This window comes from Phoenix dactylifera, chromosome 17 (assembly GCF_009389715.1).
Source record: "Phoenix dactylifera cultivar Barhee BC4 chromosome 17, palm_55x_up_171113_PBpolish2nd_filt_p, whole genome shotgun sequence".
Taxonomy (NCBI): domain Eukaryota; kingdom Viridiplantae; phylum Streptophyta; class Magnoliopsida; order Arecales; family Arecaceae; genus Phoenix; species Phoenix dactylifera.
In genome coordinates this window covers 220,389-241,879 of record NC_052408.1, presented here as the reverse complement: position 1 = coordinate 241,879, position 21,491 = coordinate 220,389, and the positions used below count along the sequence as shown (strand labels likewise).

General features: G+C 36.9%; 2 protein-coding genes across 4 annotated transcripts; both read right to left on the bottom strand.

The window, feature by feature from the left end:
* Positions 1–17,575: 17,575 nt before the first annotated feature.
* Positions 17,576–18,680, bottom strand: LOC120104308. 2 transcript variants are annotated; one of them, XM_039115232.1, is made up of 5 exons: positions 18,532–18,680; positions 18,361–18,453; positions 18,159–18,260; positions 17,744–18,073; positions 17,576–17,641 (listed from the first exon to the last, which is right to left on the bottom strand). In XM_039115232.1, exons 1-5 carry the CDS (start codon positions 18,625–18,627, stop codon positions 17,591–17,593), a joined length of 672 nt encoding a protein of 223 aa, XP_038971160.1. In that variant the 5' UTR covers positions 18,628–18,680; the 3' UTR covers positions 17,576–17,590. The 2 variants fall into 2 exon arrangements, with proteins under 2 accessions (XP_038971160.1, XP_038971161.1); XM_039115233.1 differs by having other exon boundaries at positions 17,582–17,615; positions 18,532–18,676.
* A 161-nt stretch (positions 18,681–18,841) lies between these two features.
* LOC120104156 lies at positions 18,842–20,721 on the bottom strand. Of its 2 annotated transcripts, none has more exons than XM_039114686.1 (3): positions 20,362–20,721; positions 19,190–19,372; positions 18,842–19,096 (listed from the first exon to the last, which is right to left on the bottom strand). In XM_039114686.1, the coding sequence occupies exons 1-3, from the start codon at positions 20,441–20,443 to the stop codon at positions 18,996–18,998; spliced, it is 366 nt and encodes a 121-aa protein (XP_038970614.1). In that variant the 5' UTR covers positions 20,444–20,721; the 3' UTR covers positions 18,842–18,995. The 2 variants fall into 2 exon arrangements, with proteins under 2 accessions (XP_038970614.1, XP_038970615.1); XM_039114687.1 differs by lacking the exon at positions 20,362–20,721 and adding an exon at positions 19,470–20,226.
* Between the last annotated feature and the right edge of the window lie 770 nt (positions 20,722–21,491).

The window sequence follows — 21,491 nt, the reverse complement described above, 5'->3', positions numbered from 1 at the left end:
TACTACACTCAAGTAGATCTCCACTTAGATCTAACCAAGCATAAAACGGATGATGGGGCTCCTACATCGATAATTCAAGCCCTTAAATTTGATTTACTATATTCAAACTACTTACATACCAAAAATCATGTAATTTAGAGATCCTCAGCTAATACATTAGGTGGTCAAAAAATTAAATAGTTTAAAAAAACATGCAACAATATATGTTCTTCTAACTAATTGATGTATAGTTTAGGAGTTTCTAAATCACATGATTTTTTGTATTAAGTAATTTGGAGATAGTAGATCGCATCCAATAGTTCGGATCATTACTATGGAAGCTCCATTATTCGATTGGAGATCTATTTATATGGCCAAATTTCTCTCCCCCTCTCTCTCTACATATATATATATATATATATATATATATATATATATATATATATATATATATATATATATATATATATATATATATATATATATATATATATATATATATATATGTGTGTGTGTGTATGTATGTTCATTTGTATCTACATATGTATATCCTTGCTCATGACTTTTTATACTATGACATATCATCCATAATTTCCCCCCTCTTTTTTCTTTCCATAATTTGGTCATGTTAATCAAATCCTAAATGTTGCTCACCTAGTTACTTGACGTGAGTAATTTATTTTTATTACTTTAATAAATTGATTTATAGCACTTATTAATTCTCAAAACTTTATCTGATAGATAAAATTAAATTTGTTCAATAAGTTGCCACACCTAGCATCCTTTAATCTTCTTACGTGCTTTGTCATGGATGATCCATACATATACCAGAAGAAGCCATGCGTGTATGAGGCAAACAAAGAAAAGAAGAAAGGAAGAAAGAAAAAAAAAAAAAAAAAACTCGCACAGGGAACCTGTGTATTTCTAAAATAGTGCCGAGCCAATCCCCAACTCGCCTTGCAACAAATCTTTGATTTGTAAGACAGGATTCAAAACACCAATGGGCATCACCGTCCAGCTCCTTATTGATCGAGGCCTAATTATTCCACTATATATACATATATATATATATTTAGAGAGAGAGAGAGAGAGAGAGAGAGAGAGAGAGAGAGAGAGAGAGGGGTATATACACACGTTTGCTTAAACTTGTACACGACAAGGCGAGCACGAAACTTTGATCCTTTCAGCGTCAAGGATACGAATCCAACCCGACCGTCGTCGAAAGCGGCGCCGAAACTTCCATTCAACCAAAATTTCCACCAAAAGTCGAGGCACACGCCAACATGCCGCGTTTCGGCGTTACAGCCCGCCACGTAGAACTAAGTCACCCCCTCCCACCCGTCCCCAACCCGCGACGGGGAATGCCGCCGAACGAGTCGCAACCGGGATCCCGATCGCCACCCGGCCCCACCCCTTCTCCGGCCGAGCCTCCGCCGGCGGTGGCTTCGGCGGGGCTGGACGGTTCAAGAAGGGGCCGAGGAGGCGGACGGCGACGTGGATGACGCCGCGGCCGCGGCCGCCGTGGCGGCAGGAGCGGAGGGCGTAGCTGAGGCGGCGCTGCATGGCCGGAGGCCAGAGGCCATCGAGGACGTCCGAGGGGCGGATCCGGCAAAATCCCAGCCGGGTGGGTCCCCCGACGAGGCATTTCGACAGCACGGTGACGTGGACCGCGGCGTTATCCTCCTCTTCCTCCTCGTCCTCCCGCCGGCCGCCGCCGGCGCCTGCGACGCGGAGGAAGGAGGGGCCTACGGGGACACGGATGGTATCGTGCCACGTGGGGTTCCGGTCGCCTGCTTCGTCGACGCGTGTGCGGTACAGAGGCTGGTGGTGCTGGGCGGAGGCGGAGGCGGTGGCGGAGAGAGTGACGAAGGGGCGGAGGCGGCGGGGGAAGAGGAAGGAGGAGGGGTTTTTGAGGGAGTCGGCGGAGAGAACGGTGACCTCAAGCATGAGCTCATCGTGGCCCTTCTTGAAGGACATGATGATGCAGATGGACGACGGCGATGAGAGCCAAAGAACAACGGAGATGAGTAGAGGGAGGAGGGAGAGGTCATGAAGGAGGTGGTGGTGGAGATTATAAATATATATAGAAAATATTGTATGGGGAGAGAGCGTTTTGGAGGGGGAGACTCTGACTGTTTCTTCTTGGTGGAAAGGACGTAGAAAGGTGGGCGATAGCGCGTGGAGCCTCACCTTTTCCAATTCCTCTTGGAAGCTGCGTAGAAGTTATGGAATGATTAAGGTGGTGAGGAGAATGAGTGCATGATTCAGTGTGGGTCCTAGGGTTGTTTCCATTTGCTATCCTAGGGTCTTTTTTTTCTTCCCTTTTTTGTTTGTTTTTTCTTTAGTAGATGGGTTTTGGATTTATGTTATTTGAGCAATAATTACAATAACGAGTTTATTCTTTGATAATTAAGTGACAACAGGAGGGAGGGGAATGATTAATTTGAGAAACCAGCATCATTTGGGAAGTCGAGTTGGGGTCCCGTATTTTTTTGTTTTGGAATGAGGGGACCAGATCCTTTAACGCAAGTTATGGGAACAAGGGGCAGGGACGCCCAATATTTTATGAATAAAAGAGAGATTGTACAAAGTTGATGGTTTGTCAGGTTTGGTGTTCATAAGATGCCACCGTTAATGTGGAACGGAGGTGGGAGACATTAAGGGCCTACATTTACAAACTTAGTTATCGTCTTTCATAACAAATTCAACCTATTTTTTTGTTTTCTTTTTCATATCTCTACTGTTTTAGAAGAATATTAGAGTTCACAATACTATTTCTCTCATTTGAAACTATTGTATGTAGATAGGTAACATAGCTCCAAGGCACAGTTTCTCGAGAAATTTGCTACTACTAATAACGTTTCTATAGCCACCTCTTTTTTTTTTCATTGCTAATGTTCAGTATGTTTTTTTCTTATTAGCCATGAATTTGTTTATAGACTTTCAATAAAAGAAAATCTATTTTCTCTACTATTATTGTTGTTGTTGTTATTGTTTTATAATCATTCTCTTATCAAAATGAAAACTTGTGGATGTATGGATATGTAAACACGTAGGGCTCATTTGGTTCGCAGAAAAAGAAGAGAAAAAAGTATGGTCAACGAAAAAGTAAAAAGATACCTCTTGTTTGGTTGGAGTTTTTAAAAGAGAGAGATGGAAAAGTTGTATTCCGTGAGAATATGATTCCTACGTTTCATGAAAAAGTTACTTTTTCGTGATCCGAGAATCGAAACATTTTTATTTTTTTCCAAAAGGCCCTTCAATAATCCTTATTTGATTCAAAGCATTAAAGAGCTAATTTTTATTAAGGGTATAATAGAAATTACACATAACTTTTTTAAAGAAGCGGATGGTCAATCAAACATAAGCATTTTGAAAATCTGTCACTTTTTCATAGTCAACCAAACATGCCAAAAGTACTTTTCTAGACATCTTCCTAGGAATTTGCTTTTCAGGAATCATATTCCTATGAGAAAAAATGCTTTCTACAAATCAGACGAGCCCATAAGGTTTAGATCAAATATGAGAAAGATCTGAATTTGACTGCAATAATATATAATCAAGATTAAATTGGCATTTATTTTTTTTTCCTTTTTTTGATTTAAAATATGGAATACGCATCAAAAAAAATTTTGATCCAAAGGAGCTATAGGCAATGGACTACACAACTGGGAGGTAGGTTTAACCCCAAGACAAAATTCACTCCTAAGTCATTTCATATAATTGCCAAAGACTTTACTAGCTTGGAAAGGCAGAACATTCTTTAGAATGTTATTAAAAAATGATTATTCTATATCAAGTTCAGTTGGTTGGAAATCTATATTTGAACTTTTAATAGTCATTTATGAGTTGAGGTGTATTCCAATGGTCACATCCCTTTGCTTAAAAACCAGATGTTCCAAGTTGAGACTTAGATGGTGCATCCACAAAAATTCGAATTGTGTGGATAATATAGGTGGGTCTCCTTCTCTTTCCTTTACAAAGAATATTAATAATCATGTAATATTTTTAAAATTGGTACCTTTCTACAACATCTTCATATAACAACCTTGTAATATTAATTTGATCTATTTAATCTTCATGTTCACAACGGCATTTGTTTGTTTTTATGATATCGAGCAATTTTTAGTTAATGTTAATTGATTTTTATAACCATTTATGCACAAAATTTTGATTCTAATTGCCTTATATTTAGCACTCTGTGCCTAATCAAAAGATGTTCGTAATTGTTTTTGAGAAATTAATATATTGAAATGCTATAAAGAGCCATGGTGGCATATATGAAATGCTATAAAGAAAACAGTTCAAACACCACTTTTTCTTTCCGGTTATCGGTGAAGCAGGTCCAATGCCTACTTTTTGGCAGGGTTGCATTCGAATATGAAATTTTCTCATTATTACAAAACCCATATCTATGTATTTGAGAAACTAAAATGTTGTTGAACAATCTATTGAGTTTATACTTCAAATTTGGCGCATCTGAAACCAACCATATAGTTTCTTTGGTTCTAAATTTATAGTCCGAACTCATTTTTTTTCCAATGATCAAGCTAGATTATTAGATGATCGGTCAGCACTTAAAACCCTGCATGTTTGTTGTTATTTCTATTTAATATATGTGGTATCATATTTTGAGGCATGTTCCTTTCTTAGGACATTCTAAAATTTTTAACAACGCATAATTTGTTAGTAGTTTGGACCTTGAATTTCCAATTAAGTACTAATTATCATTATATCATTTAGGGATATATGCTCTCCTTGCATGCTATTCTTCTACTAGAAATATTCTTTAGCCTAGTGGCAGTTATCGGGATAGATTCTTTTATTCTAACATAGACCTTCTTCTTTGCTTTTATTCCTTCACCCATCGTGCCTCTTAACACAAGGCTACTTGAATGACCCACCTCAAATTGAACAAAGCCCACCATGAATCACAATCAATTGATGGATCACATGGTGGCTTGTGATTGTATAGGCCACACATGATACATGCACTTTATGCCTCGCTATTATGGGATGGGTATTTTCTATACCCAAACATCTGTGCAGTGCTCCAACATGCCACACACCAAGGCCAACCCTTCTGAGTTCTTTCCTTAGACATATATATAGGCAACAATCTAGCCACACAACCAAGCATATATCTCTATGTTCCTGCATAGTACCTCTGTCAAATTGAACATATTCGAGTCCCTTGAGTACCTACAAACAACCTGACCCTTCAGGTCAACCGCAATGCTCATGCGATCTTCGTGACTCTTCTCATGAGTGCTTCACAACTAGGCACCTCTATGTTGATTCAATAGCTTTGCTCCATAAGCTAAGGATGGCCTACTTAGATATCTCAATGCCTAGTAAAGTACTTTTGTACCATAACATATGCAGTGTGCCACAAATCTGCAAGCCACCACACTGCCCTTTGAAATACATAGACCAAGTCCACATGACACAAATTGCAAAGCTGCCTCTATGCATGAGGTTATAGGAAACTATCTTCTAGCATTGTTTAGCTGAACTATCAAGCTGATATGCCCCATAGCCCTTTGAAGCCACAGTTGATTGTGCGTGATCAAGCTCTCCTGAATTCCATTATCCAAGCTATCCCACAAGCTCTCGTACCATGATCTCGATCCTGCATCCTTCGTATGTCTTTCCATCTATGGTCATATTGTTCAACAATGTTAACGGTTAGTTCAAACATTGCTATGCATTACCATAGTCTCCAAAGTCTATGGCAATGTTGTCTAACATTCTTTGACCACAACCTGCTCACACATCACTATACACTACCATGGAACTAAAATCTAAGTCTATTCATCAAGTAAATATTATCGATTAACAAAACCTTATGTTACACTATCCTCTCCTTGGCATGACCCACTTGGTCATCCTTGATTCTTGGCCCAACTCTAAGGCATATGATTTGTCCAATATTCCTTAAGCCACACCTATGTCTTATGGCCAACCAGCTTTCATGGATCCTTGTAAGATCATATTATACAATGCTTATAAAACTTGTCTGTCAATGTAGGTTAAACCCTTGCTGACTAGTCCCCTATTACATCCATGCTCTACTATAGAGATCAAGTATGCATGGGGTAGCTGAATAACTTCACATGGCAAAACCTTATGAAAATCCTTACCATGCAATATGGCTAGCTCATCAACCAACATTTTCCTAAATGCCCTCAAGCAAGACCATATAGGTGTGGCACTGCCTTGCCCTATGACTATACCATGACAGACTTGTGTCTTATGAGTCCAGGGGAGTTAGTAATGTATCCAAAGAACTGCACCCCTTCTCAAACGATGAGAATTTTTTAAGTATCCACACATCCTAGTGGTCCATCACCATGCCAAATATCAAGCTTTGTGAGTACTCCAACATCATGCCATGGCCTAGCTAGGCCACGACCAACCATTGACTCTTCAAGACCCTAGCTAGGCATCCACCAAATCTTCACCCTAGGAGGTTCCATGGTATCAAGGATTCATTGCAACTTATAGCACAAGCAAAACCCTCTGAAGCACCATAGGGCACACCCATGCTGGCACCCCTTGTGACGAACCAGCAATTTCAATTGTGACAATTCATCATGCCTGCATGGGCATGACCCATAGGGAGACCTTTGCAATTCAAACAAAAATTAAAGAGGATCTAGCCCCATGTAATTTTTTCTTTTCTTAAAAATAGCCTCGTGTTATACTAAGTGATACGCCTCCAAATCGGCTACAGCTAACCAGAAGATCCAACCAATTAAAACACACCATGGTGCCAACACATGGTAGATCGGGAGCAGCCACTAGGCAGGCCCAGCGCCAAACCACCGAGTTTACATATCAAGAGCTCTTCATTGCTGGTCGTATCCTAACTGGAAGACCTAGTGATTATCGAGATCTCACCGATATGACAGGCAGAATATCATCCACTTGCGAAGTATTCACGCTTGATGTCCAAGCCATACTCAAGCTTGTCATTTTTGATCGACCCGTATGCCCTAATTCTCTAGTGGTATGTAGGCTCCTCCACCAGACATAGAAAAAAAAAAGAGGCAAAGGAGGTAAGGAAGAAGAACGTCCTCATAGACTGAAAGATAATTTCCTCCTACTTTCTGATTACTATGCTAATTTAAGCATCGAAGGGTTCTCCATCAGGTACATTTCGGCTAGAGGCCTTCTTTGCTCTGTACTGTTTCAGATTAGAGTGCTGCCATCTGACAACAATCTCAACTGCAACGATCGAGCTCTGCTTAATTTATCTAATTCCGACCAGAGCATCCGACCATCGAGCTCTTTAGTGTCGTCGTGCTTCTCACCACGAAGCCTAGAAATTGTTATCACACTTATCCATCTTATCGAGCCAACAACATATAGCAGCAGTCCATCAAATATTTGAAAGAGTCCCCGAGGCACAAAAAAAATGATGAAATCTTTTAAGCTATCTATCAACAACAGAGGGGCTACTCATAGTCAAAAGCTACTAGATTAGATGGCCAGTAAGTTCTCAGCAGCAACACTAAGTATTGAAATTAAAATAAAAATTATTATAATAATATTTAACAAAAAGTAATAGGCAAAGTAGAATAATAATGTATTATTTTTCAAGTTACTCTTTACCCAATAAAAGAAAGAAAATTCCAAGTTATATCATGCTTTTGGGAGGGAACTTGAAACAAAATTTTGAATTTTTAAAAATATTGTTTTATAAACGATAAACAGTGACAATTATATATAAATTGCCATTATACAAGTTTGGTAAAATTATGATCATTATTTAAATATTTATGATTAATATAAATATAATATTATTGGCTCTTTAGAATTGTTGTAATGGCCATTATAGTGTTAGAATGACCACTCTTTAAAACCATAGGTGGAATACATTTACCGACAACTTGCACATAACAATGGCCATTAAAATGTTATGTAGGAATTATATATATATATATATATATATATATATATATATATATATATATATATATATATATATAATGTAAAACTTTGTCTTTTATGACAATCAGCTATAATATAGAATAACCTATTGTAACAGTCTTTATCTTTCTTTCGTTATTTGGATGTATATATGTATGTATATATTTATGTATATGTATGTAATTAATATGACGAAGAGGATCTGGTTTGTTATAATGTTTGTAAGAAAGTGCCGATTTTGTTTAGTTATGTTTAAATGACTTTTAGCTTGGCAAGTATTAACATGTTACATGATAATTTATGCTTTATAGTGAAATCACAAAGTAATTAGTTATTTGATATCTTCTTTTACACCATTACTTACATGTGCAATTCATTAATTGATAGGTAAAATCACTATATCTTTGTCTAACTATTTATGCTTTAAATATATAGAGGGGATTTGGAAGTAAACTTCTATATTAGATTCTATATTTTTTAATATATTATATTCATATGAGGTTTTATATTTTTTTCTTTTCAGATACAAATATTAAAAAAAAAGTTTCAACTTTATTCATATTAACTTTAATATATATATATATATATATATATATATATATTATTTGAGTTATAGATATGAAGAATGCTACATATATATATATTGTTGTTGTCAATTTTAACAATGAACTAACGGTCTTTACAAATTTAGTGACATGGACTAAAGATACCGTAAATTTTATACTTTTAATGACACACATAAAGAAAACAAGAAAACAGAAAATAATAATTAGCGTATCAGTACATCTAATTTTAGTAATATTCAAGTTGAAATTTTTTTGCAAGTAGTGCTGACCTCCTAGGTTTTTGGTTTCTTATACTTTTTGTATTAAAATTTCATTTATAAAAAATATTGGTCTATTGTTATATATTAGCCAATCAAGCAGGTCTACAAAGGTCCTTTTTTTTTCAAATGCCTACAAGGTTTTAGTTTTGGGGGCTTTTGAGAGTCCTGTGCGGTGAGCATGGGTTTTGCTAGTTGGAAAAGTAAAAGGTATTAAAGGATAGGAGGTAGCAATATCTCCAAATCCTACATATACCTAATCCAAATTTGACTAGCATCTGCAGTTATGAATTAAAGATGACCAAACCTACGAAGCTTCATATCATGAAAGTAAAATTAAATATGCGACAATAAATATATAGTTAACTTACAAAGAACCAAAGATTAGGCATAGACTATTTGCATGAGTTGCAGGTGGAATATCTATTTCGATGAATATATAATCAATAGCTGTGAGCTCAGTTGGTTGCTACATAACTTTTCATAAGAGAGATCCCTAGTTTAATTCTTGGTGGTAGCAAATAACTACATTATTGATTAAAAAAGATACATGAGAAATACATATCGTAGACATTTTTTTTTTTTTTGGTAGAAAGAGGAGCTACAGTGCACGACAAAGTTTGTAGATTACAACATAATTAACAAAACCTAGATCGAAAAGATACAATATAAACATAACTGCTTAGACATCCACTTTTAGTGTAAATAAGTAACACTACTGTTTAGCTTTAAGTTCTTCTTTTCTAGGTAACTGAGGTGATCTTTAAGGGCTACTTTGTCGCTATCTGAAGCACCGTTCTGCATATATTATTCACTTCCAACTCATCCAAACATAGCTGTAGATATTGAAAAGTCACGGAGAAATTTGCATGAATGAAAGATTTCGTGCTGCATCAGTAATGGACCAAGTTAATTGAAAGTGAGTGAGTGTGAGAGAGAGAGAGAAAGAGAGAGACTCTCCTTGCCTGCACATGCTTCAGGGCCGGGCTGGCATTTAGTGGTTGGTGACAAGTCCTAGTTGGGTTTCATCACTTTTTAGGCATGGCTGGTTTGATTGGTATGATTATAGAAGACGACATTACGGAGAGAACGATAACCGGAAAAACGAAAGAAAAAAAAAAAGGTACGTTGGCCTCAAGGTTGACTCGTTCCAAAAGCAACCACATCCTTTCATTTTGTTCCATCTTTTCCCTGGGGTTGGAGAGTCATGGCAAACGTACGTGGAATTAGATGGGGACACCTGCAAGGTCGATGGTAGTTCGTGGATGAATGCCGTAGTTGCACCAACTAGCCGGCAAGAACAAGAAGTTTCCACTATCGCATGGACGTCGCCTTCTACATGATTTCGAGGTGGACTTGCATTCTAATGCAAGTTGCATTGAAGGGTCATACTCAGAGGATGCATTTTAATAGCTTTGGGGCTATCGTGGTCAAGAAAAAGTCCAATAGATGATGGACCGTTTGATGATCTGATGCAGTGTGAGCCTTGGGATCTGTATGAAGATATGCGCCAAAAATGCCTTTCAATGTTCTGCATCACACATGATATCATGTGGATCCTGTTGGATTTCTCTAAAATCGTTTAATTAAATGCTTTAAAGTACTTATGTTTTTCGGACGCCTCTTTTAGAAGAGTAACGTCTCTTCGAAAGAAAACGTTGGTTTCTGAAAAGATACGGTATTTTTGAAACATTATGTATTTTTAGAATTATATCATGTCCCTTCAGGCATCATGATAGAGTATATAAATAGATTCTTCCGGGATACATCCGAATATGACATACTTTTCTCTACTTTAAGATTGTTTCTGAGATAATGACTTTGCTTTCACAGCACAGTACTCTCTTCTTCTCCGTCCTTCTTCTTCCACTTTTTCTTTCTTTTCTGGGCAACTGAAGAATTCTTTCGGATCAAGCCTTTCAGCGATCGTGCTCGTTTGGAGCTGAGCTAGATTATTGCATCGTAGAGATGAGATCGCTGCAAGGGGGCGAATTACGTTCTTAGGACAATATACTTCACATACCTCAATCCAGACAAGATTTTTCAATGTTATGAATTTATTTTAGTAGATTTTCTTTTATAACATTGTTCTAAAATAATAGAAACAATATAACAATTTCTAGGTGAACCATAATTGCAATAGATCCAATAAGCCTTATGTATTGGATCATTAAATGATCTGATGTGCGTAATCTACTTCATTATGCTTAATAGTAAATTATAGCCAAAATTACAGGCACCCTTTCAACTTGGGGCTATTTTCACTCAGTACCTCTTGAATTTAAAAAGTTTCAAATGGTACCTAAAATTAGTTAAATGATACAATATGTAATCCCACCATCCATCTCCATTTACCTACGCTCATTGGTTTCCATCATGTGAGAGTCACATGAGAGTTTTAGGACTTAAATATCCATGTTTTGGTGGAATCTCCTAATGGCGCTATCTATTAATTTGGTGCCAAATAGAAGGAACTTAGGGCTTTGGCTCATATATGTTTTCTTCATAGGAGCAGGCCATTCAGGCCCCATCTCCTGTTCCTCTTCAAGTTAGGTCTTTGGTTCCTCTTTCTCTTCGAGGTATCAAGTTTGATTCTGCCATTGCATACGAAGGGCCCCACTTAAGATGTTGTGGATGGTAGCAAATCCTAGTCGACGCTTCTATGAATTTTCAATATATGAAGTAAACTGATTTCCTAGCACGATCCTCCCACTTTTGCACTCGAACTCAACTTTGAAGGTCATAATTTCTTGCCATTATAGACAGTGTCGGCTCAAGCCTTAGGCGACCGAGGTGGTCCCCTAAGGCCCCCGGCCTAGGGAAGGCCCCCACCCAGCCAAGGCTTGGTTTTTTTTTATATTATTGCTTAATTAATGGCGCTATGGCAGATGGGGAGTGGGCGACCGGCGACGGATGTGAAAGGCTAAAGTCTAAGCTGGGCAGTGTCGTCTGGCAGACGGAGACTGGGCGACGGCTACCGGGCTCCGCCCGTACGCCGCTACAGTGCGTCCCTTCGGCCAACGTCGAGTCGTCGACAAGCAACGGGCAACGTCGAGTCGTCGATAAGCAACGGGCAACGTCAAGTCGTCGACAAGCAACGGGCAACGGCCCATGGGCATTTCCTCCCCAGCTCCCCCCTTCTCTGCCGCCTGCGGCCTGCCTTTTTAATGCCTGAACCTTCTCTGGTTCTCGGCAGAATCGGCTTGCAGAGCGCAAAAGAACCGATTTTAAGCTCGGCTCTCAGTCCTCTCCAGCTCTCCTCGCCGACGTCGCCGTCCTCGGCTCCTCCCGTCCTCTGGCCTCCTCGGCTCCGCTCGGACCGCTCTAAAGTCCACGGTCCACCATGCAGTCCGTGCTGCCTCCTCCTCGGCTCCGAGCTCCGGCCTCCTCAGCTCAGGCCTCCCGTCGTCTCCAGTCTCCAACTCTCCTCGCCGAGTCGCCATCCTCGGCTCCTCCGACATCCGGGCTCTGCGGCGACCGAGGTGGCGAGGCCTCCCAACTTCCGACTTCCTCCTCGGCTCTTCCGAGTCTCCAACCTCCTCCCGGCCCAGGGAAAGCCCCCACCCACTGACCACGATCACAGGCCCACGGGGTCCTCAGCTCCTCCGCCGCTCCGACCTCCTCCCGCCTCTCCTCAGCTCCTCCGCCGCTCCGGCCTCCTCGGGGTTTTTGGTTCCCGACCTCCTCCCACCTCCCGAGTCCTGACCTCCTCCCACTTCCCAAATCCCAAGTTCCCGGTTCGACGGTTCCCACTGATCTCGGTTCGGCGGTTCACTGTGAGTGTGAGGCAGGTGAGTTAGTTACTTAGTTTATTAATTAATTTTTGGTCCAATTAATTTTTATTTAGTCAAGTAATTAATTTAGAATTGGTTATTTTTTGGTCCAATTATAGATTGGTTGTGACTTCAGCGGTTCAGCACTATTCGGCCACTTCTTGCCGTCGAGTTCGAAACTATCCCACCTCTTCTCGGCACAATTAAGTTCGGCACTACTTGTCGGGACCCGAGTTTATTTTTCTTGATACAATTGAGTTTTATCATTTTTAACTTTTTTATAATTTGATTTGTTTGTGGTGTTTTTTTAATTGCTTAGTTTGATAATATTATTTATAGATTAAAATGTCTAATAGAAAATATGACTGTGGGTATGAAAAACTCAAAAAAAAAAAAAAATCAATAAACTCATTCAATCTCAAAAAGGAGCTCTAGATAGATTTGTTGTTACAAACAAATATAACACTACATCAAATTCAACTCAAGAATTAGCAATAGAACAGGCACCCGAAATAGAGTTAAAAAATGAGATTGCTAGTGAAACAATATCTAGTGAAGAACACAATGAAGAATCAGATGGAGATAGGATAAACAAAGAAAAAGATTGTGAAACTAGTTCTATTCCTACAAATTTATATGATCCTGGTCAATGGAAAATGATTGATATAAAATTTAGAGATCTAATAGTAGAAAGAGGTCCAATTAGGGATTATGATTTTCATTTTCCTAAGGATGAAAACAATAGACACTTCTCTACGATATATTATATTTGTAAGTTACCTAATGGTGAAAAACATGATAGAAAATGGTTAGTGTATTCGAAAGATTTGGATAGAGTATATTATTTTTGCTGTAAATTATTTGATTCAAAGCCTAGCACGAGTCAATTAGTCAATGAAGGAAGTAGGGATTGAAAAAATCTAGGTATCAAGCTTAAAAGTCATGAAACAACTAATGAACATATCATTAGCATGAATAGATGGATTGATTTAGAAGTGAGATTGCTAAAAAATAATACAATTGATAAAAGTCTCCAAGAACAAATAAACCAAGAGAAGGATCATTGGAAAAAAGTTCTATTTAGAATTATTGCTGTCGTAAAAAATCTTGCAAAAAATAATTTAGCATTTCGAGGAAAGAATGAAAAGTCTATCAAAACAATAACGGAGATTTTCTAAGTTTTATTAAAACGATTGCAGAATTTGATCCAATAATGCAAGAACATATTCGACGCATTCAACATGGTGAAATTCACAATCATTATTTAGGTCATAATATTCAAAATGAATTGATTCAAATGTTAGCATCTGAAATTAAAGCTATAATACTTAAAAAGATTAAAGAAGCAAAATATTTTTCTGTAATACTTGATTGCACTCTTGATGCAAGCTATCAGGAACAAATAATCCTAGTTTTAAGATATGTAGATACTTCAACAAGTTCAGTAAAAGTAGAATAATATTTTTTAGAATTTTTAGAAGTAGATGATACCTCTGAAAAGGGCCTTTTTAATGAACTTATAAATATAATAGAAAAACATAAACTTGAGGTTAATGATATAAGAGGACAAGGGTATGACAACGGATCTAATATGAAAGGAAAACATCAAGGTGTACAAAGAAAATTATTAGATATAAATCCTAGAGCATTTTACACACCATGTGGATGTCATAACTTGAATTTAGTATTATGTGATACTGCTAACTCGTGTCCTAAGGCTATATCTTTTTTTAGAGTTATACAACGAATTTATACCTTATTTTCTTCTTCTACAAAATGATGGAAAATTTTACAAGATAATATATCCACATTAACTCTTAAACCCTTGTCACAAACACGTTGGGAAAGTCGTATTGAAAGTGTCAAAGCAATTAAAAACCAAGCTCCTAAAATAAGAGATGCTTTAGTTCAATTAGCGGAAACTAGTGAAGATCCTAAAATAAAGAGTGAAGCCACATGTTTAGCTACATATGAGATTGAAATTTTGGAATTTTTATTAGGCATAAATGTTTGGCACGATATATTGTTTTCTGTTAACTCAGTTAGTAAGATTTTACAATCTAAAGACATGCATATTGATGTTGCTATAGATCAATTAAAAGGTCTTCTTTCTTATTTGAAAAGTTATAGGAAAAATGGATTCATGAATGCTTTGAATTCATCTAAAGAAATTGCAAATGAAATAAAAATAGAACCTATATTTCGTGAAAAACGTGTGATCCGTAGAAAGAAATATTTTGATGAAAATAATGATGATGAGATAACAAGATCAGCTAAAGAATCTTTTAAAATTGATTACTTTTTATATATAGTAGATCAAGCTATTTTTTTCAATTCAAAATAGGTTGGAACAATTTACCATATATGAAAATATTTTTGGTTTTTTGTTTAATTTTAGAAAGTTAAAATCTTTGAATGAAGATGATTTGAAAAAATGTTGTCTTAATCTTGAAAACTTTTTAAAGCATGGTGAATATTCTGATATTGATGGTATTGATCTGTTTTCAGAGTTAAAAATTTTAAAAGAATTTTTACGAACAGAAACTGGTACCCCTATTGATATTTTAAGTTTTATAAAAAAAATAGATTCTTTTCCAAATGCATGCATTGCATATAGGATATTATTAACAATACCTGTAACAGTTGCTTCTGTTGAAAGAAGTTTTTTAAAATTAAAGTTGATAAAATCTTATTTGCGATCAACTATGTCACAAGAAAGATTAAATGGATTAGCTATATTATCGATTGAAAATAGTATTTTAATGGATCTTGCGTATAAAAGTTTAATTAGTAATTTTGCTTCTCAGAAAGCTAGATGAATTATTTTTAAATAAAAATTTTAAAATATTTTTATACTTATTAAAAAAAATTTATTATTTAAATAATAATAAAAAAAGCCTCTTCTAATGAGTTCACCTAAGGCCCCCAAATGTATTGGGCCACCTCTGATTATAGATGAACATGGTATGTGGGTACCTTTCCGAGCATGATCCTCCCATTCTTGCATGCAAGAAGTAGATCATCAATAGGCTTCTCCAATGAACCAAGAAGCTTGAAATTGAGTTATGGTTCTACAAAGCTGACAAAAAGTATCTAATATGGTGTATATTTGCATCATAGTTGATGGCTAGAGCTTTTATGGCTTTTGGCTAGTGTTATGGTTAATGGCTGCAATAGAAGGTATATTAAGACTCTTCTGATGGGCTACAATTGTCATAAAGGAATATGGTATTCAGGGATTAAAGATCTATGTAATGGGTTGGGATTGTCATGTATTTATGTAATATGTGAGGAAATCATGTTCTCCGTAATGGGTTGGGTTTGTTATGTATTTCAATTACCCAAAGAAGTCCATGAAATCCATGTTCTCGTAATCATGTAATGAAATGCACTTCAGCTGAGTTAAAGTTTATAATAGTGTCACTTGCACCCTCTCAAGTTTATAGGTAAGACTTGACCCTCTCGAGTTTATAACAGTTACTTGCACCCTCTCAAGTTTAGTAATGTCAATAAATTCCCTATATACTATTGCATATTTCTTTTCAATCAGTACATTTATGAACTGAATCTGATAATGAACGAAATAATACATCAATGCAAATAAAATTTACATTTGCAAACGATATGAAAGCATATATATTTGACTACAATCTATATATTTACAGAGACTAATTAGACATAGCAAATAAACTATGTCCTGTTACAAGCTCCAATCAAGTAAACTAAGCAGTAAAACAAAGCAAATATGCTTGGCAATAAAACTAACCAATATCAGTTTCAACATTCCTCTGGAACCAAGGTGCTAATAAGCTGACCAATGGCAATCTCAAGTTTAGCCAGTAAAACAGTTGCAACTTGAGCAAACAGTCTCAATTACAATCCAACAATTCACAATTGTGATACACAACAGTTTCAATAGCATTGATCTACATATCAATTACAACTAAAACTCTCAAATCTCATCTGTGACGCACAAAAAGTTTCACTATCATTTATTTGCACATCAAGTACAATACAAGTTTCGAGCTACATAAACTAGAATTTGATCTACACAACAATTTCAATAAAAATATGAATCGTGAAATGCAAAATTCCAGAAGTATCAACAAAGCATGAACCAAATTATCAACCAAAGGGCCATTTTGTTCATGGGAACAGGCCTGATCTCCGATTCCTCTTCAAGTTAGGTCTTCAAGTTAGATTTCCTGGCACAATCCTCCCACTTTTGCACTCAAACTCAACTTTGAAGCTCATAATTTCTTCCCATTATAGGTGAACAGGGGTGTGAATATTTTTCCTAGCATGATCCTCCCACTTACTGCACACGAGAAGGAGATCATCAACAGGCTTCTCCAATGAACCAAAAAGCTCAAGATTGAGCTTTGGTTCTATAAAGCTTACAAGAAGTGTCTAATGTGGTGTATGTTGGTATAATAGTTGATGGTTGGAGGTTTTTTATAAGAATAATGGTCATTAGCGATGCATTTTTTGGCCTTTAACGACGCTTTTAAGCGTCGCTAAAAACCATCCTGACGCTTTCGTAAGCGTCGGCAAAGCGTCGCCTATGCTACGGTGGAGAAAATGTTTTCCGACGCATCGAAAAGCGTCAGAAATTAGCAACGCTTTACCGACGCTTTTAGCGTCGGCAATTGCAAAATTAGCGACGCTTTAAAGCGTCGCGAGCTAAAAATTTAACGACGCTTTAAAGCGTCGGGAAATGCTCAATTTACCGACGCTTTAAAGCGTCGTTAAATTCCAGCTAGCGACGCTTTAAAGCGTCGCTAATTGATTTCTGGTCGAAATTTTAACAACGCTTTAAAGCGTCGCTAATTGATTTCTGGTCGAAATTTTAACGACGCTTTAAAGCGTCATTAGAATATTTATTTTTTAAAAAAAAAATTCAAAATTTCTAAACCCTGTTTACAAAATCAAAGCCACACACACTAAGCGAGATATACACAAAATCAAACATATTTATCTAAACATTCATATTGTCAAATTACATTCATACTATCAATTTACGTTTACAATGTACTTCAAAAAGCATAAAAAAATACATATAAACTCCTAAATAAATGCTTCAGGGGTCGCTAGCATCACCATCTCTACGTGCAGATGAACTATCATGAACCTGTAATAAAAAAACTAAAGCAGTTAAGAATACGAAAATTATTAAACTCTTTAAGAAAAATATGTACTTATGCAAAATGTTCAAGTAGATGTAGTAATTTACCTGAGGAGGGACAAACTGATGCAACAAAGATGTAATCTGATTAATCTGAGCCCTCAAAGATTGCATCTCTGTCTGGTGGCTTTGCTTCAACTCTTTTATCTCTGCCTTCAGATCATTAACCTCTGCAGTGCTACTACTCTGTCTAACATCTTGAGTATATCTACCCACTGCAGACAACTGAGTGGGGGTAACTCCAACGCCATAACCCCTCACTCGACCATAACGCTCCGAGCCCATCAACTCGGTAAACACCTGAGCTTCGACACCTCTGGTGTTGCCGATTGAAGATGACTCTCCGATACGCTCTGAAATAAGGGATGTAGCTCTGTCCTATATCTCTCAAAAACAATCAAATTAATTTTTGAAAAATTAAAATATATAAAAAATCATTGCAGAAATTATTAATAAATACTACAACTATATCTCTCGACTCCTCTCGGACAAAGCTGCCATCTCGGTGGGTATGAGTCATCTTATAGAACTCCACCTCACCAGATTTCCTCCCATGGTCTTCCATCTACAACAAAAAGTATATTGGAAGAGTTTCATCTTATAAAACTATATCATCATACATGCTATATGATACAAGAGTTTCAAAAAGTTTCAAAAAAACTTACGAATTCAGCTCTGAGCCTCGCATAACTCTTCGAGCATGAAGTGTGAGGAATTGTCTGAGATGCTCGTGCGGCTCGACCAATGTCAGAATATGTCTACCACGAAAAAATTAAACATTGTAATATATTAAATATATTAAACATTATATAAGGTATTGAGAGAGAATACACAACCTGTCCTCTCTCGGAAAACCAATAGTGAACAAGCTCCCTCCACTGACGATGGTATACATCAGGAGGACAAACACGAGCAACCTCCTCCTCTGTCATACCCTCGCGCTTCCAGTCGGCCTTCAACTTCGACTTATGTTCTTTTCATTTGCGGTTGAGGGACTTTAGCACCCAATCATGGCTCTCTGTAGGGAGCACAAACTTTTTCTACACCAAAACAAAAGAATGTTATAATAATATTAAATCAAAAAATTAAATTTATAATAGTAAGCAAATTAACATACAGTAGCTATCAAATTAACAATATTAAATTCAATTCTTTACCTGTACAAATTTAAGAAGCTCAACTTTATAAGAAGGAAGCATATCATTCCACTTATGATAGTTGAGCGGACACAACTGACCCCTACGCGCAACTGATCCTAAGAAACTTGATAAAAGGCTTCCAGCCCTCTTGATGGGCTGCCCTAGTTCGTTGCATTCGACGACCATCTTCTTATCCTCACGAAGCTGCCACACATCCCGTGCTCGAGAGGAACCCCTGTCAACCTCACTCTCCCTTGTTCATCTATAAAAAATAATAATTAAAACATTGGAGGCAAATTAATTAAAATAATTAGATTGTAAATAAACTTAATATATGCACTTTAAATCAAATTACCTTGGATATGCAAGTCATCCATAACCTCCTGGCCTGGATGTTGCTGAGACTGGAACTCATGCTGAGACTCGGACTCGTGCTGCTGGGGCTGCTGGGATCGCATGGACTGAGCAGAAGAAGATCCCACCTGAGACTGCTGGAACTCCACATCTCTGAATCGTTTTCCTCGGTGCATTTTGTTACCTAAGCAAGTACTTAAGCAATTGAAATCTGTTTAAAAATGCAAGAGTAACTAATGTATAAATCATAAAATATTAAAAACAGTGGATGAATCACAAACCTTTTCTCCAACTAGGCCAGAGCAGACAGAAAATTTCAAGCATTATAGGGTTGCGGATTGGGTTGCAGGAGATCGTTTTTTTTTTAACCCTATAAAATCATTATAGGGTAGAATAAACCAAAAAAATGTACAGGTACAATTATCCATACAGGAGCCAAGTCAGCCAGGGAAAAGAATCCTGGGGCAATTCCATACACATGTACAGGTACTATTATTTTTTATGTACATGATTAGGCAACGAAAAGGGTCACAAATATACAGTAAAAATAAAGATATACTTAAGAACTGCATTAAATTCATATGGATCAAAACATTTTCTCTAGCAGAAGTTTCCAAGTTTATCTATTTGAGTTGTTCTAGAACATCACAATATCCAGGCATTCAGTTGTTTTTTGTTGACATAGCCATCTCTACAGAAGAAGTAACTATCAAATAACAGCAGAAATTTTAATTAGAATACGAACATGTGAGAGTGTGATCAGCCTTGAAAGTAAAAGACATACAATTTTTTACAGAAGCTAATGCCCCATTGCCTGATCATATGCATTTGTTAATATGTAATTCAATTTAGATTATTTGCAACAGAGGACTAAAAGATTATAAGACAGTTCAAAAGGAAATAAGGAATTAAAGAAAAATCATGTAGGTCTCATCCAAATTTGTTTATCCTTGATTACAAAAAGTAACTGAAGAATCCCGGTGGGGAAAGGAAATATAATTAGAAAGGTGAAGGAAAGAGAACAAGATTTTCAGGTCTGCATCAATATTTCTGTGTATTATGGCATGCCTTCAAGAGTACGTTAACAGCATAATCATCCCATATCTCTCACTGCAAACTAAAACTATCTGAGAAAGAAGAAGCCATTATTATTAATGGAGAAAGAAACGATACCTGTGGCGAAGATAATAGGATAATGTTCTTGAAATTCTCTAATGTCTTCTGCTGAAAAAGGATAAACAAAATGTATCAGCATATTTTAATTTGGGAGCAATAATGTGATTGGTAATAGATCCATAGTACTCGGACATATTTAACCCTCCAATAGGAACTTGTGTAGTCATAAACAAGTATCCAGGGGTGCGCAAATGCATGTTCAACCCTTTTAGTGTGATCTGGTACAAGGCAGCCCCTTGAGACTGATGCATGGGTGAACCAACCCTGAATCAAGCTCATATAACTCAATACGAAGCTTAACAGGGTTTTTACACCTTGTTTCCAACTTTCATTACTGATCTGTAGCTTGTGTTGGTATGGTCATTCTATAGACCAGCAAGCAATTAGAAATGTGGTCATGAAGACAAAGTTCCAAGAATGTGGTCATGAAGACAAAGTTCCAATTAGAAATGGTTTCTTGACATTCTCTCCTTATAAGTTAGTCTGTAGGATCTAGTTGGGTCACTTTTCACTCCTCAATAAAAGGTTGTTAGCATGTATGATATTGCTAGTCTACTTTCAGGATTCCACCGCTATGCACGGACTTCTTGTGGGGATCACCCAATGCTCTTAGTTTGACTAGCTACTAAGGTACCTGATCACTTCCAGGGAAAATATTTGATCTAGGATCAACCTTTGTTGGAAAATGATTATGCATAGCCTAGAGGTTTCAAATGTGCCTAATAGAAAATAATGAAGACATCAGATTATTTTGGGTTCATTAAACTAAATCTAAGCTAAAAACTAGAGAAAGAATTATTGTGAAGATGCAAATATAAGGAGTTGGCACGGAAGGGGAGGAATTGGGACACATCACCTTTCCTTAAAAACCCGGAAAAGTGAATAAAGAGACTAGGTTATGTGATATGTCTAAAGCTATAAGTATATGTAGGAGAAATAATAAAAAGGAGGAAAAACTATATCCTCACTCCTATCTTTTATGTGTATAGAGCCAAAGCAGACACTGCTCACCTAACAAGGTCACTTATCCAAGGATAAGAAATGTCCTACAACCTACTAATCCCTATTTAAGGTAATCATTGGAATATAATTAAGCCTTCAAAATTCATGGCTTCCTTATGGTATCC

Coding starts and splice junctions, on each gene's coding strand:
- LOC120104156 (XM_039114686.1), bottom strand. CDS start 20,443: ATGCTGATACATTTTGTTTATCCTTTTTCAGCAGAAGACATTAGAGAA. Junction 19,373..20,361: donor TCCTATTATCTTCGCCACAG/GTATCGTTTCTT, acceptor GTACTTGCTTAG/GTAACAAAATGCACCGAGGA. Junction 19,097..19,189: donor GGATGACTTGCATATCCAAG/GTAATTTGATTT, acceptor TATTTTTTATAG/ATGAACAAGGGAGAGTGAGG.
- LOC120104308 (XM_039115232.1), bottom strand. CDS start 18,627: ATGACAGAGGAGGAGGTTGCTCGTGTTTGTCCTCCTGATGTATACCAT. Junction 18,454..18,531: donor GGTTTTCCGAGAGAGGACAG/GTTGTGTATTCT, acceptor TTTTCGTGGTAG/ACATATTCTGACATTGGTCG. Junction 17,642..17,743: donor ATCAGTTTGTCCCTCCTCAG/GTAAATTACTAC, acceptor TTTTTATTACAG/GTTCATGATAGTTCATCTGC.